This window comes from Chaetura pelagica, unplaced genomic scaffold, assembly GCF_000747805.2.
Source record: "Chaetura pelagica isolate M959 unplaced genomic scaffold, ChaPel_1.0 scaffold72, whole genome shotgun sequence".
Taxonomy (NCBI): domain Eukaryota; kingdom Metazoa; phylum Chordata; class Aves; order Apodiformes; family Apodidae; genus Chaetura; species Chaetura pelagica.
The window spans coordinates 226631-243836 of NW_009952560.1; the positions used below are offsets into that span (position 1 = coordinate 226631).

The 17206-nt window shown below is 37.2% G+C and overlaps 1 protein-coding gene across 1 annotated transcript in view; it reads left to right on the forward strand.

Moving 5' to 3' along the window:
• The window catches only part of NF1 (neurofibromin 1), an 80389-nt gene that overhangs the window by 626 nt on the left and 62557 nt on the right, over positions 1 to 17206 (forward strand). Inside the window, exons 2-15 of the mRNA XM_010009099.1 lie at positions 1786 to 1929; positions 3753 to 3836; positions 6075 to 6265; positions 8675 to 8781; positions 9044 to 9111; positions 9359 to 9434; positions 9922 to 10079; positions 10738 to 10911; positions 11088 to 11210; positions 11506 to 11580; positions 12681 to 12812; positions 15635 to 15769; positions 16329 to 16442; positions 17044 to 17123. Coding sequence (XP_010007401.1) covers positions 1786 to 1929; positions 3753 to 3836; positions 6075 to 6265; positions 8675 to 8781; positions 9044 to 9111; positions 9359 to 9434; positions 9922 to 10079; positions 10738 to 10911; positions 11088 to 11210; positions 11506 to 11580; positions 12681 to 12812; positions 15635 to 15769; positions 16329 to 16442; positions 17044 to 17123 — 1661 coding nt within the window. The remainder of the gene's footprint in view (positions 1 to 1785; positions 1930 to 3752; positions 3837 to 6074; positions 6266 to 8674; positions 8782 to 9043; positions 9112 to 9358; positions 9435 to 9921; positions 10080 to 10737; positions 10912 to 11087; positions 11211 to 11505; positions 11581 to 12680; positions 12813 to 15634; positions 15770 to 16328; positions 16443 to 17043; positions 17124 to 17206) is intronic.

A 17206-nucleotide genomic window follows, 5' to 3' on the forward strand; every position in this document is an offset into this window, starting at 1 on the left:
TCCCTACAAACTGAAGATGTCAATGTTAAGTAGATTGCATTTAATGCTGCAGTGAAAACTGTTGAAAAAAATGTTCCAAGTTTGGGTTTCTTTAATACAATTAATCTAGCATTTTAAGTATGGGCCTTTAAACTTCTATCAACAAAGCTAGTAATGTTAAATGGTTGGCAGAGATGTTAGTGACTGCTGCCAGCAGTTTAACTGGATGGTGGTATGGAAGGTACCCTCACTGAATCTGCAAAGGTCCCCAGCCTGGAAGGATGCTCTTTAAACAGCTTGCAGCTGTAAAGCTTATTGTAATTCCTTGAAATTATTCTTTGAACCTCTCTTAAAGTGTGTATTTTTGAAGATACCCTTTCTAATGCAAGGTATTATATTGTGGCATTCGTAGCAAGAAGACGAGGGGTAATGGATCAAAACTGGAAGAGGAGAGATTTAGATTAGATAATAGGAGGTAATTTTTCACTATGAGGGTGGTGAGACCCTGGCCCAGGTTGCCCAGGGAAGCTGTGGCTGCCCCATCCCTGGCAGTGTTGAAGAGCAGGGTGGATGGGGGTTGGACCAACCTGGGCTGGTGGCAGGGGGGTTGGAACTAGATGATCTTTAAGGTCCTTCCAACCCAGTTCTATGATTCTGTGATGATCCAGTGATTTACTTTGAGCTACAGTTGGCTTTCAGAATGCACGTTTATTGAGAATTCTAATGAAAATTGGTCAGAATATGTAGTACCAGTTGAAGTTTCTACAGGTAGCGAATCCCCAGGTCATGCTTTAAAATACAAATGGCACATGGGAATTATAGAAACAGATTATAATCCTGATTCCTTTTTTGTTCCCACATTTGATTGCTTTTTAAAAGTGTAAATCCAAAGTATAAATTATTTTTTCCAAAGAACTGCCCCTCACAGTTTTGCATGGTGGTTTAGAACAGGCCAACTCCCACCAGGAGTGGGCAGGGGAGGCGAGTGTGTGCTTGGGAAGTGACTTGTTTGTGACCCTTGAAGGATTTGGGTACAGCATGAAACAAAGTGCCTAGTGTTCTCAGTGGGAGCAGCATCTCAGTTCTGTGCAGTCACTCTGAATCTTCTCTGTCATGGGAAGGATGTGTTTCAAGTCTAGTTCTTCCAGCTGGGTGTTGGGCAGGGGTAGGTTTTGTGGGGCTCACACGCCGTGTTTGGCTTCCAAGTGCTTGAGGCTGAGGGGCTTCATCACCTGGTGAGTGGTGGTGGGGTCTTGGCATGGGGACCCCAAGCAACCCAGGTCCTTTCAGCCTGCAGAAGCCGACGGTGGTGGTTCTACCACTTGTCCTGCAAAGGGCAGAAGAGACACATGGTACCACTGATACCACCTTCCAGCTCACCTGCTTTCTGAGCTACCATGATTTTTACCTCCCGTCAGTTTTCAAGATGTGTGTTTTTTTTCTTGCAGCTATTATCCTTGTGAAGACTTACTGTATTTAATGAGCCAATTTTTTAAATAAAGAAACTTTTCTTCTCAGAATTCTATCTTTCTGCTCCTTTCAATTGCTTTGACATTTGGTTTGTAGAAAATTTATCACAAAATAGAGGTTTAGTTTCAATTCAGAAGAAAGAATTGGTAGGTTTGTATTTTTTTTTTTAGATAAGTAATAGAAAGATGAATATAAAAAAAGGAAATAACATGTTTGTAGTTGTCTCTTGCAGGACATTTTTCAAGGTCACTTCTCGTGTCTCAGAAATTTTTAACCCATTTTTAAAGATGTAACTTTCAATGTAGAAAAGTTTATAATGCTTATCTCACTTTGTAGCTTCCAATAAAGGCTGGCCAGCAGAACACCCACACCAAAGTCAGTACGGAGCACAACAAGGAATGTCTCATAAACATTTCCAAGTACAAGTTTTCCCTGGTCATCAGTGGTCTCACTAATATCTTAAAAAATGTTAATAACATGGTAAGTTTTCTAATTTTGGATTGTTCGAAATGGTTGTTATTTATTCATGCTGTAAAAGCTGCAGAGGGTAATTTGAAATTTAGTCATATTTTTGCTTGCCTTATACACTTAATTTGTTTTCCTTTTCCTTCCCGTTACTGTTTGATGTGGATCTCAGCCTCTCATTAAACCATGTTGAAACTTGACTGCTGTGAAGGGATGAGATTCAAAATTATTTTTCCACAAGTTGCCCAAGAGGAATCTTTAGAACCAGGTGTTCTAGTAGACGCTTCTTTTCTGCATCCTGGTTTTTTGTTCTGCCTCCAATGGAACCATAAAATGATTTTGGAAATCCATCAAAATACTTGATTCATCAGTATCACTGAAACTGCCATTTGAAATAGATCTCAGTGGAACCAAAGAGAAGAGAAAACCAGAAAGAAAAAAAACAGGTGTGGATGGTCCACAGTGTCAAGGCTGAGAAAAATAGCTGTTGCCATTAACTTGAATAGATGAAAAGTTTAGGCATCCTTTATAAGGAGAAAGATGCAGTTGAATTTATTTATTGTTATTTTGAATAAAATAAAAGGTCTAGTTTTGGATTTGTCATAAGAAACTCATAGTTCATTGAGTTTTGAAGCCATGTGATTTGTCATCATGTGGAGTCTCCACAAACAGGTAACAGAACCAGTCAAACTCCAGGAGTGTTTTCTTTTTTTCAATGGATTTAGTGAGATATTTTGCAGTGAGCGCTTCTGGTTGTTCTATAGAGATATACATCTGCTGAAACATTATGAAAGATTGTTAAATCAGAACATAGGTTGCCCTACTGCTAGGGATTTTAGGCTGCTTAAAGCTACCTGTAATCCCTTTTGAGACAATGAATTAAATTGCAGAGGTACGAAGGAATGTGTTGATGTGTGAGATGATTGATAAACAAGAGAACTCTACAGGTAAAGCCAATATGTGTATATGATACATATGTTGAGAGGAATGACCTAGCTACAAATGTCAGTTTAAAACATCAACATCTGCTCTGCACTGAGGAGCAAGACCTCACCTTTTATGTGTGATGGTCTGAACTACTGCATGAGTCAGCCATATTTTTTGAGGATTTCTATAACTGAAACAAAATGTTTAGAAAAATATCTTGAGAGTTTTCACTCTGCTGAGTTAGACCTCGTTGAGCTAAGTTCTCCCATGGTTTAAAATGTAACTTCCTCTGGGTGACTTCTGCACGTGTTCCAAGTACCAAGATACTTTTGCTAAATATTTCTGCTTTATTTTGCTGTCTTAATATTGCTGGAACCAGTCATTATTGTTGGCAGTAAAATTAACTTTAATTCTGCCTTTGTCCAGTATCTGAAGTGTGGCATCTTTTTGGAGTGTCTCGTGTTTCTTCCTGTGGTCTGTGCTAAATTTGGCAGCACTCTGCTAAGTTTCTTGGTATGGATTTGTTGTAACATCCATTCTGTTAAGATGCTGGCATAGAAATACATAATGAGAAAAGAGTTGGCAGTAATTGATACCAAAATAGTTCCTGAAAAGGTAAACCCTTCATCTCCCAAGTAGATTATAGGCCTGATGAAGGTGAGTGGGGCAGTCTACCTCCACTCTTGGTGGTTAACTGTCCCTTATTAGATTTGGCATTGCTGACTGGACAAAGATATTTCTTCAGCAATAAGTTTTAAATTCCTATTTTAATATAATTTTTGCTGGTTTTATTTCTAACTCAAAGCCAGAGCTGTAAAGGAGCTGTAACTTATTGTGCTACTTTGCAACATTCATGTGTTGCAAGTCAGATTTCTGTGTCTGAGATGAATCCACGTGCTTTCTACTTCTAGAGAATATTTGGAGAAGCTGCTGAAAAGAATTTGTATCTATCTCAGCTGATTATCTTGGATACACTGGAAAAATGTCTGGCAGGGGTGAGTAGGCTTGCATAAGCAATTGCTAAGTTGGAATTAAATGAGTTAAGAGAGTGCAAGTCAAATGTTTGTGTGTCTATAATTACTGATACTAAAGTTAAAACTCATTTGATATAGAGCAAAGTAGAATTAATGCTATTTAAAAGTATACTAGAACTCCCTGTACATAAAAGTAGTTGAGATAATTGCTAAGCCAAGGATTTGTGGGGTGCTTTTTTCTTGCCTTAAATTAGTGAATTTTTTCAACTAAATAAATTTAAATAAACTTTTGAATTTTTTCTTCCCACTACTCAGCTACTTTGTGGAGTTAAAAAGAATTCTTTTCTTCTCAAAAGTTGTTAAAAAGACTTGCAGACATCTGTACTCACAGAAGTGTGTTAACCAGAGCAAGGGAAGACACAAACCAAGATGAAAAAATTGATTTGGTTATGAAGCTTTGAGAGATTTTTGGAAGCTTTGAGTGCTTGTGGCATGTTTTCCTCACTAGTTTTTTGAAAAGATGCATCATAACATTTTCATCCCAGTATTTAAACTGAAAAAGCAATGGACTAGTAAATCATGTTAGAAGTAGCAGATAATTCAGTACAAATATTGGGAGTTTTATGCCTACAGTGTTGAGTTTTCTTCCAACTTTATCAAATTTTCATATGGTGAAGTAGTTTTTTCATGTACTCATATATACAGCAGAAGCTTTGCTATCACTATTCTAAAGATGACTTTTGCAGGTGTTTCCTAGATTACATTAGTTAACCATGTCTAAACTTCCACTGGGAGGCCAGTCCTGAGGTTTCCAACCAGAGCTGTGCTACAAGGCAGTTTGCTGTTACCTTTGGGATGTAAACAGTTGTACTTTCTGTGCTAAACTGTATAATTGCAAAGCCAAACTTGACTGTTGAGCAAAACTTGCAATGGTTTATTCCTTTAACAAGAAAGGAATTTTTTTTTAAAAACTGTATTCCTGGATGAATGTCATGAAATCATCTAAACTCTTTGCTCTCTCCCTGTGACAGTTTTTGAAGGTTCTCTTTATAAGGCCTTACTATGGTTAGATTTGTCAAGATATATATCTTATATTGCAGTATTAAAAAAGTCTGAATAATAGTGGATTCTTCTAAAACCATGAAAGATCCAGGTAAATACATTTTCCAGAATACTTTTCAGCTTTTACAGCTGAGGTAAATGCCTTTTTTTGTCTCTTTGCAGGGAGTAAAAAAAACCTGTTTAAAAATATTTCCTACGTGCTTATTGTTTGAAACATTACTGGGTTTGTTTTTTTCCCTGATATATGATGAAATTTGAAGAGCCTGCAATTGTGCTGAATACTTCTTGCTTTGTCAATTCAGATGAGAGCAAGTTGAGCCAATGTATGTTTAATAAGACTGAGCCAAAGTTCTATACAAAGAGCGTTGTGTTCCGTGGTATCTTCAGACTTATTTCTTGCTCACTGTTCTTGCTCAATGTTTCATCAAGTTCTCATGGCAACAGGACTCAGGTCAACTAAGTGGGAGTCTCTGAAACTTCCCAATTCCCTATGGTAAATTCATTGGTAGAATTTTAGAAAGCTTTAATGTCTGACCCTTCTGTTCAAACTTGTTCTTAGTAGAGCAAAGTTTCACTTTGAATTCTTTTGTAAATAGTTTCCTTATGTCTCACACTCTACAAACTGGCAAAAATTAGATTTTTCTTTTGCAGGAAAGTTAAGCCATTTTTGACTCATAGAAAGCAATCCCAGGCAAGAGCAAAGGAGGATCACCTCTTTTTTTGGTTCTTTTTTTTTTTTTTTTAATTTTTATAAAAGCATTTGCTGTCAAAATACAGTGTTTAAAATGCTACCCAAAAGAGAAGGTGGTTTTTGCCCTTTGAGCTTCCATTCAAAACTGGGACATTTCATGCTCTTCTGCCAATATTTGACACTGTTGAACAGAGCGTTTTCATCTAAACAGAAGCATGTTTCACTTCAAAAACTAGTTGAAGAGTTTAGTTGATACTTGGTGACATTGGTCAACTGGCTGTCCTTCAGATTTTGGAGACAAGTGAAAATGTGAGATGGTTTGAATGCTACAGGTTATTGTTCAAATGGAAAGAAGCCTTTTCTGTGTAAACTACTGACCTGATTGTCAGTCTGGTGGTGGAGTTAGAAGTTCACATGCAGGTCCTGTGCCTGCTAGTGGCAGAGGCTCCATTTTTTTGGCCTCCAAACCTTCGAACTGGAATGAAATACTGAATGTTTCTTTTTAGCAACCAAAGGATACCATGAGACTAGATGAGACTATGCTGGTGAAACAGTTGCTGCCAGAAATCTGCCACTTCATCCACACTTACCGTGAGGGGAACCAACACGCAGCTGAGCTACGGAATTCTGCCTCTGGGGTCCTTTTTTCTCTGAGCTGCAATAACTTCAATGCTGTTTTCAGCCGCATTTCCACCAGGTAGGTGCTCTTCGGTAGCCTGACTTAGTGAGATTGAAACTCTGCTAAATGCTGGTGTCTAGAACACCTGCCAGGAATTGTATCTAATTCCAGAAAAGTGAACTGTTTAAATGATATTTAACAAGATAGTTCTTAAGTGGAATTCCCTCCACTTTTGCAAATTTTACTTGCGTTTCAAGTTACAAAATGAACCTGTTTTACATTCATTCTATGTTATTTGCAGCATCTTTTAAAGCATTTGCTGCTTTTTAAATCTGCTTCATGAGTACAAGTCAAATGCTGTTGTAGATTGAAAATAATAACTCAGCTGAGTAAGTTGATTAAATTTTGTGGGTGCAAGGAAAAAATGATGCAGAATCTCTGATTGTCTACAGCTCTGTTGGAGCCCCAAGACTGTTTCCTTTCCTAATTTTTCTTGATTGAAGGCTTTCATGTTAAATCTATCTTATGCCTGAAGGGGACAAAACAGCTGGACTGTTTCTGAGTTGTTGGAAGAGATACATTTGTCTTCTGACTGACTTGAGTTTCACAGCACATTTACTGTAAAAATAATTGTCTTTTCTGCTATTCATGGAATCATAGAATGGTTTGGGTTGGAAGGACCTTAAAGATCATCCAGTTCCAAGTTCCTGCATGGGCAGGGACACCTCCCACTAGACCAGGCTGCTCTGAGCGCCATCCAACCTGAACACTTTCAGGGATGGGGCAGCCACAACTTCCCTGGGCAACCAGTTCCAGTGAGAAGAGAGACAGGCCCAAAATGTCCATCTCTTCTTTGCTTTTTGCCCTCTTCCCGGTCTTTCTGATGCTTCAGCGGTTGCCAGTCCACTAGAGTTTTGTGTTAAACATTTTATTAGTGAAATACTTTCATTTTTGAAAGTTGCTTGAAGTAGCTTAGGTCTTTATCACACAATGTTACAGCTGACAGCATCCTTGATTTATTAGAAGTGGGGCCTGGGCAGCCTTACGTGGCTGCATAGCAATGAGTGTGCCAATTTAATTGAAACAAAGATAGATATATATATATATCCTTTATAGTGTAAAAATAATTCCATTTCAATGTTTTGGAAAAAATACTTGCATTTTAGAAATAATTCTAAAATTGTTTAATGATTTGAAATTGTAAGTATTTAAAAAACTTTTACAGAGCTTTCAATAACTTCTGCTTGAAGAACATAGACCTGGCAGGTAGCAAGAAGAATGTGCTTTTACTCAGTGGGTTGATTACCTTTTGTTCCTTATGGATATGGAAAGAATTTCTTTTGCTCCTTTTATAGGAAGTATTTTTCAGCTGAAATTTTTGGACAGTCTTTGAATCAAGGCCACGGATCTGTATTTATTCACATGCCAGCAGCATGGTGTAGTCCTCGAGCTCCAAAGCCCTCTTCCCATCCATTTGGGGGGGTGCTGAGTGCTCTTTCTCTAACCTGTTTCTCACTCCAAGATGGCTTGTACATAAATAGTTAAATATTTGACCAGTTGTTGCTGATCTCCACAGGGGTCAGCTTGCCGACTGTTAGCATTGCTGATCTTTTGACCTGTGTTTCCTGTTTAGGCATATTTCTAGGCCTTGTGCAGCAGCTGGGGAATTTTTGGCATGAAAAGCACAGCAGTGGGGACCTTCCCATTCCCAGCAAGGGCTGTTAAGTTTCCCTGGTGTTGGAAGAAATGAAGAACTGCTTTTGTGTGTAGTACTAGAAACCACATTCCATGTCTAAAACACATCTGTAGCTTTGGAACAAGACACAGCAATCTTTAGTTTGTGAGAACATATGATTTAGTTATTAGTGGCTTAGTATCTGATGAGATGTTTAGTAAATCATCTCATACAAAAGTGTGAAAAGCTGCCATTTTGTTTAAATCATTGTGATTAAACTTCAGTTTGTTTAGAGCAGGAAAGCATGCACTTTCTTTAGCTTACAAAGTAGAGTGGCTGTGGCTCACTTCAGTGATATTTAGTACATCAGTCACTGCTGTGCTTTTGAGAAATCAGCTGGGGAAGACTTGCTGCTAAGGAGCAGTAGTCTAAGGGTGTCAGGATTCCATGAATTTAATGTTAGTTGAAAAGATGACAAGATTACTGCAATAGTGTGGTAGGTAACAGGAGGGTTTAAGCAAATCTTGGACATAAACAGATGATCACCAGATGGTATTGGTATCTTGTAAGACTCCTGAGTGTATATCTAGATCGATTAAATTATGAGAATGGAATAAGACTACAATATTAACTCTTAAACATGCAAGATCTGTATTGCATTTCTAAACCTGGAAAACTTTATCTGAGGAGATTGTATTATATCAGATCATATAATATTCCCCTGCTGTTCAAATGTGTAGAGTCATGGGGATGTGTTCATACCTGTCTGACATACTCTGATTGAGAAGTTAGTTTACTTTGCATATTTTTAGGTTACAGGAACTGACTGTTTGTTCAGAAGATAATGCTGATGTTCATGATATTGAACTTCTACAGTACATCAGTGTGGACTGTTCAAAACTAAAACGACTCTTGCAAGGTATGATTGGAGCCTTTGTTTTGAAATGTTTTTATTTGAATATGACTAATCATAGATGACACAGTGGTATTGATATATTCATCATTTTATTACTGTGTTTTATTCCAAATAGTCATGTATTTACCAAAATACTGAAAAATACTTAAGTAGCATAAAGATATTGGTTTAAAAATTTCTCTGCACTTCAAATGTCTTTTATAAGCTGTGTTGCTTTTTAGAATCAGGTTTATTTTCTAAATGCAGAAATGTTTTACTTTTGCAGAGACAGTATTCAAGTTTAAAGCCCTTAAAAAGGTAGCTCAGTTAGCTGTTATCAACAGTCTTGAAAAGGTAAGTAGTTTAATATTTATTTTCTGCTTCATTGCTCGTTTGCAGATTATTCTAGTTAAGGAATAGTTGCAATTCAGTAACTTACTATAAAATATAAGTTGGTGCATCCCTTCAGTGCATATAAGTTTTGCAAGACATGTCGAATGAATAGAATCACAGAAGTAAGAGTAAAATCTCTTGTTTAAATACATAATTCAGACAATATTTTTAACCTCTGGAACGTAAAAATGTTTTGCATTATCTGCAGGCATTTTGGAACTGGGTGGAAAACTATCCTGATGAATTCACAAAGCTGTATCAAACCCCACAGACTGATATGGCTGGTAAGGCTTAACAACTGACATAGTGTTCAAAAGCTGATTTCTCAGACATCCCTGCACTTCTGTTCTGTGCCCTCTTTGCTTCTTGTTCAGTCTTGCAAATAAGAAACAAATTTCTGTCAACCTTTGTCAGGGCAGGCAAGGATATCTTGCTGTCCCTTTTCTCTCCTGACTCACCTTTTAAAGAGATACATTTTTTGTCTCCTTACACAAGGAAGTAAAACTCAAAAGAAACTCTTAAATATGAATTTTTCATCTTGATACAGGAAAAATTTTACAAGAACATCACCTGTGTCTAGTCAAAAAGAGAGGAAAATGTGTACTTTTAGGTAAACCGTGTCTTTAACTGGGTTGAACCTGTCCTCTCCCCAGTCAGGTGCAAAACTGAGCATTTTTCTGTGCATGTGGAGCTGTCTCTGCTCTTTTATATCTCTTCTTTACCTCTTCCTGATTAAAACTGGTATTGAATTTGGGATTATGTTTCATGCAGATTGTGCAGAGAAGTTGTTTGACTTGGTGGATGGCTTTGCTGAAAGCACAAAACGTAAAGCAGCAGTTTGGCCACTGCAAATCATACTCCTGGTCTTGTGTCCAGAGATAATCCAAGATATTGCAAAGGATGTGGTAGAGGAAACTAAGATGAACAAGGTAAGAGAAGAAAAGTATCTCAGTTCTGGTTCTGATTTCTAGAGGATTCTTGTCTTTGCTTATTCTGTTTTTCAAGTGTATTTTATTTTGCCTTTCCTGCCTAAAAAGCACATTGCAATTAAATATGCAAGTTTCTGCGCCTTTTTGCAGTTCTCACCTGATATAAGTTTTTTCACTGCCAGTAATTGATACAGATAATGTGTCCTAAACAATGTTGTTTCAGAGCTTTGACATCTTCTTGGCAATTTGAATCCCTGTGTTGTGATTTGTCCTACCTCCACCAGTAGCCAACTCAAAATTGCTTCTACCTGGCCTAGGATCTACTGGTCCAGGTTTCTGCAGTGTGTGCACTGTGTGTTCCATAACTGCAGCATCTGTAGCAGATGTTGAGTATGATGTGGCTGCAGACATTGTGGTTCAGGGTAAACAACCATCTTTCTTTATGCCATTCTGATTGTTCTCGATCCTTCAAAATAAATGTCTTTTATAAACACAATGTTTCTCCAGAATGCTGCATCAAGTTGGTTTTTTGCAATCCCAGCATTTCTGATCAGAAAATGCAGTGTTGTTTTTTTTCTTTATTATTTAAGAATCTAAAAACCATGACCACAGATTACCAAAGCTCTGGTTATAACTATTCCTGATTTGAATTCTGCAGAAACTGTTCCTGGACAATCTCAGGAAAGCACTTGCAGGCCACAGTGGGAGCAGACAGCTGACTGAAAGTGCTGCTATTGCTTGTGTTAAGCTGTGCAAAGCATCTACCTACATCAACTGGGAAGATAATTCTGTCATTTTCCTACTAGTGCAGTCCATGGTGGTAGATCTTAAGGTAAAAATATCTCTTTCCTAATGGCAATGAAGACATTTGAATTTTAAAATACTGTAAACTTTGACTTTCTTCTGAATTGAACACTAGAGTTTTTCAGTGGGAAGCTTTTTTGTATTGAAAGTAGGGAAGAGCAATCTTGGTGTCTGATTTTATTTTGTTTTATTTTAAATATATAGAATTTGCTGTTTAATCCAAGCAAACCTTTTTCAAGAGGCAATCAAAATGCAGATGTAGACCTTATGATTGACTGCTTAGTTTCCTGCTTCCGCATAAACCCTCATAATAACCAACACTTTAAGGTGAGAAAACTACTTGCTGGTAAGTAATTTTCCATGTGCTATTGATGACCTGTCAATTATAAAAGATATGCTAACAGCAGCTGGAGGCTCAGAAGTTCAACTGTATAAATATCTCTTGGTAATAAATCCCTGCATGTTTTTATAAATCTTTCCTTTGCTGATTAGACTTCTTCATGTTTAGATTTGACAGCTTAGTCAATTTAATAAAAAGACCTCCAGTGTGTTGTTTAGTGTGATAAGAAGGATGGCAAAGAAAAAGATGTTCCTAAGTGGCTTTTATGTATTTTTCTTATAGATCTGCTTGGCACAGAATTCCCCATCAACATTTCATTATGTTCTGGTAAATTCGCTCCACCGAATAATCACAAATGTAAGTTCTGAAAGTATTTAATCAGCCCTGCAACCTATGGCTTCTGTTCAGATCAAGATCTGCTTTTTAAATACAGTTTAAATAATAGGCCAAATCCTGTTGCCTGTATCCGTGCAGCAAGAGTTGCTTGTCAAGAAGGGAGGACATACAAATCTTTGCTCATCTGTGCACCAGCTGGATTCTCAGTTTGAAAGCTTGTATTCTAGTGTAAAATTTCAATGCAAATATGTTTTAATACCTTCTAATGTAGGATGACAAATCAATCTTATGTTCTCTGATTTTATAGTAGGTGTTGCTTTATTGGTACATGAAAAATACTCAAGACATTAATGGTTACACCACCTTCTACTGCTTCTAGTATATTGATACTGGAACTTAGGGGAAGAACTGGCCTTTGTGGCTTTGCTCAGGGATTTGACCTAATATGAATGTACATAGTGTAAAATAGTAGATGTTGACTGCCAAAAATATTTTGAAAGTTGCTGCATTGTTCCTCTTCAGTGTGTTACTGTACTATAAGTCAGTGAAATACAGCTGAAATTTTTATACTATTCAGAAATACTTGTGTAATCAATATGAAAATAGAATCAGTCAGTGTTGAGCAACCAGCCTTACCTAATATTTATAACATTTATAATATTTATATAACGTTTATATAACATTTATATATATATAATATCAACATTATAATGAAAACAATGTATTTTAAACAAAACAGTATTTGGCACTTTGACAAAGTGGGGAGAAAATGCTCCTGTAGATGTGGTGGTGTCTGTGGTGGAGTAATACAGCTTGTTAGATGTTGTGGAATATTACTTAGTAACAGTTAGTATCCTTAAATATCTAATGATTTCAGAGTTTGTGCTTGTTCAGAAAAAAGAGTAGGATAGTAAGCAGCCAAGGTGAAGTATTGTTTCTGTTACAACTCATCTAAATATTACGAGTTTTATGGTGCAAATGCAAAAATTAAGGAATTGGCAGCGTGCAAAATGTTTGTGTGAAGCGTGGTTATACTTCAGCTTTTTCAGCTTTCAGAGGTATGAAATAGTAGTTTAACTCCTATGCTACCAGTTAATGAGCATTTCCATGTTTCCATCTAGTCTGCTCTGGACTGGTGGCCCAAGATCGACGCCGTGTACTGCCACTCCATGGAGCTGCGCAGCATGTTCAGCGAGACCCTGCACAAAGCTGTCCAGGGCTGTGGGGCACACCCACCCATTCGCATGACTCCGGTGAGACTTCCAAAGAAGCTGCTAAAACACAAACCCCTTGTTTTTCCTGTCTCTCCATTCCATTCCAGCTTTTTTATTCATTAACTAGACTGGAAAATAGATGGGGGGAAAACATCGCAGCCCAAAAAGCAACAGAGAGCCATACATGCTCTGTAAGCCTTGTAGGTTTTGGTGTGTTGACTGTTTCTAGTCAGTGATGTATGTTTCTCAGTTTTCATGCTGCTCTTTAACTGGCAACATAGAAGTATTTCTTCTCTAACTGTCCTCTGTGGCTAACTGTTCATTTTAAGCTTTCTTGCTGTGTGAAGAGCTAGGCAATATGTCCATTCTTGCTTAATCTGAAAACCAAAAGCATTCTTTATGTGAAGATAACTTCTGAACACTGCAATGCTTTTACCATGATTGGCATGAGTATCCTTTCCATTTGTCTTGCTTTCTGTTGAGCAAGTTGACTGTTTGGTCTTGGTGACAGCAACAAAGTAAAAGATTCTTCAGCCATTGTGGAATAAAGCAAGTATTCTCGATTGACTTGGAAAAAAGCCTTGAGCAAATTCAAATTTGTAGTTCATCCAAACTGTTTTACAATGTTTACATGCAGCTGTGTTGCCTTTCTTCTGAACTTGCCATTTAGGGCTTCCAGTGTGTCAAGTGAACTTGGTTGGATGTTTTAGAAGGCGTAAAATGATACATGAAAATATTCCTATTGGGCAGATGAAAGCAAATGATCCAAATACCTTTGGTTGAAAGCTACACCATGTTTAACTTGCTTTTTACGTGTATATATTCATGTGTTGAGAAAATAGCAGGGGTGTTGTAACGGCAACTCGACATTGATCGGTGGTGCTTTGTCTTCTGCTTCTTATTTTCTGTTCTTACTGGCTGCTGTTGCTGACATGGTCAGATGCCAACCAGTCACTGTTTTGCATGGCAGTGGGCCTCTGTTGCTGTAAGTATGACCCCTTGTAACTACCGCAGAAAAGCCTTTCCTTGCTCTGACTTTTCTGTGCATAGTTACCACTGCAGTCACTTCACCTGGGATACACGAGGTAGCAGGTTTGACCTAAGGAGGGTAGGGCTGGAGGAGACCTCTTCTGCACTCTGCTTGGCAGCTGCAAGGAGATCCCTTTCACCACCAGGCGAGCTCCCTCCTAGAAGGAAGGGCTTCTTGTTGGTTCTGTTCTTTGGATTCTGGCCCCTACATCTCCATCATGATGCTCTTCCAGAGTCTCCCCATTCTGGTGGTGAGAACTGGTTTCTCATTTCCAGCCTACACTTATTTATGTCTAATGTATCCCCATTTGTTCTGGTTCCAGTGTTGTTAGCTTCAAATTGGTGTTTCTTTCTTGGATATATTTGCAGAGAGCAGTCATGTCCCAGTCTTTGTTTATTGATGGGCTTTAGTTTTGATTGTGTGAAGTAAATAAATGGCTTCACAAGAAACAAATCAGCTTCTTTAGCCTTTTACCTCTTCTCAGAATTCCCTCAACTGTAGCATAGAATTGGTTACCTCTACCAGTATCAATTTCTTGATTGGATGCTTTTTATGTAGTAGATTTTATTGGTCTATTTTCAGAGTAACTATTTAGCAAAATAGCATGAGGATCTAATTTCTTATAGAATTTAATTATACAATATAATACCTCTTCTTCAGTTACTTTGGGGATTATTTCTAGCTAGCTTTTTTGGTTGTTGTTGTTCAAAACTTGTTTATTGAAAACTAAAGTTAAGGTTGTGTTATTGTTTGAGATCTTAGCAAACCATAAACTAGACAAAATAGTTGAAAAAGCTGAGTTTCTGAAGAGTGTTGCGTTCTGTCCTGTGTTGAATATCTGCAACAGCAACTTTTTTGTCCAAGTTACTGTCCTGTAACTGTTTTGTTAGCTGTAAGCAGAAGTACTGACTTCATCCCTGCTAATAAAAGATTGAAATTAATGAAAATGCAAATTCTATATATTTATTGGAGAGGGATGAAAATCTTTTGGATGTCCGGGAATCCAATTAATTCAAGTTCACATTTTTTTAATAAATGTGTTTATATGTGTGTGTATATATATATACTCACACTTATATATATGTATCTATATTATTTTTTACAGACTCCAGCTTGCATCCAAATTATTTTTGTTGAGATGAAAAAGCTGCAGTTGGTTGCCATACAGCAGGGCGATTTACTTTAAAGAGTTGTGCACACTGTAGCATTAAAGCATAAACTTAATTTTTTAAATCCTTACAGCTGGTAGCATCCATATTCACTTATTTCACAGCCAACATGAGGAGGTTGAGTGGTACAGAAGTAGTTTCCTGATTTTTCAGATGCTGCTAGGTAATTTTTTTTTAACGTAAGTGATGCACTGTGTTCCTTGTGCATTTTTCAGGGGCCATGCAGATGGAAATGACTGTAATTATGGTAAAAAATAAAGATAATATTTTGCCTTTGGAAAAAAGTTTCTTATCCTCTTATATATTGAAAAGCTTAGTTGGAAACACTTATACTTATTTCTTTCTTGGACACAGAAAATCCCTGTAAACTCTTTTTGGTCCTTTTATCCATTTGTCTTATGCAAAAACATTTCTTATGTCCACACACAGCTCACTAAAATAATTTTTAACAAAACTTTAAAGATATAATAAAGTGACAACACAAGCAACAAAAGGGGATTTTTAAGTAGCAGACTATGTGGCTATGCTTGAGTGAATATTATACTTTAAAACTTTTTCATGAATTATAGATTATAAAAGCAATACACTTCATAAGATGATTAATTTATAACTACTGTGTACTCTGCCTTACTGACAATCACTGTGATTTTTCCTTCCATCAGAGTCTTACATTTAAGGAGAAAATGACAAGCCTTAAATTTAAAGAAAAACCTACAGATCTGGAAACGAGAAGCTACAAGTTCTTGCTCTTATCCTTGGTAAAATTGATCCATGCTGATCCAAAACTTTTGCTATGTGTAAGTATATTGTAGTATTAATTTGTAGTAATATTTACTTTTGAAGGTACTGAATTAATAAAAGTGAAAAACACAAACCTCGCATCTAGGATAATTCCCTACTCATTATTTTTTCTGGTTATAAAGCTTCTGGGCTTTCTAAGGGAAAAGACAAAACCAAAATGAAATGGTAAGCAGTGGTACAGAACCAGAGCAACTAAATGAAAGGGAACATAAAGCTCTGTAACTTTAAGGGTGTGTGTGTGGGGGGGGGAAGGAGATGGGAATAGAACAAGAAGAAAAGTAAAATAAGATTCAGGAAAATTAGTAATAATTTCAGTGAGTAGAAGGATGTATTCCATTTTCTCAGGTGTGTTATTGTTTTATTTCAAAATATTTCAATCCTGTCGAGGGTAAGAGATGCAAGGGGTATCACAGCTTAATGAGAAATTAGGTACTCTTTTAAAAATCCAGGAATCCCTCTGGATTTACAACAGAAATGCTGTGGTAGTGGTCAACAACAGGGTCAGTGATCATAAAACTTTTACAACTTAAACTTGTTTTCCTTTTTGCTGTTCAGAATCCAAGGAAGCAAGGGCCTGAGACACAGGGTAGCACGGCTGAATTAATTACAGGCCTTGTACAGCTTGTTCCACAATCCAGCATGCCAGATATAGCACAAGAAGCCATGGAGGTAAGAGGGACCTGTTCTCTGTGCCAGATGATTAGTACACAGACAAATCAAGGCTTTTGTAGAAGCCCTGAAGTATTTATTAGCTATGAAGTTTTGTGTTTTAGAGTTTGGTCTTAATTGATCTTCATCTAAACATCACCTGGACTGGAAGTGTTACCAGAAAGTCCTTAATGAAAATTTAGAAAGCAATTCATATATCACCTCTTGAGATTACCCTGCACCTCTTAATATGGCCTGTTCATCCCTGGTTTTACCAAATAACAGTCTGTCCCTTTTTTCCATCTTTGCAGAGAGCACCATGAAGTAAAATATTAAAGCCAAAAGCTATCATTTAAAAACATTGTGTCTGTGTGTCTAGTTTGGATTTATATGGGAATACTGGGTAAAACCTCTAGGCTTGGATTGTAAAAATGTAATAAAGACTAAAGCGAAATATTTCACATGAGTGGACACATGGTCTCTTATATAAAAGATTTTTCAAATATTTTCTGTTGTTTTTAAAATAATGTAATTCCTGCATGATGGCTCCTATTTCTCTGCCTGTGCTGATGTACTATGTACATTTCTGCCTTTAAGTGAAACTGCTTTGTTTGGAATTTAGGCCTTGCTAGTTCTGCACCAGTTAGACAGCATTGACTTGTGGAATCCTGATGCACCCATAGAAACCTTCTGGGAAATTAGGTATGTCAGTTACCTTTTGTAAATTAGAGGAGGAGCTGGTTTGGTTTGTCTTGTCTTTTGAAATGGCTGTAAATGTCTTGGGA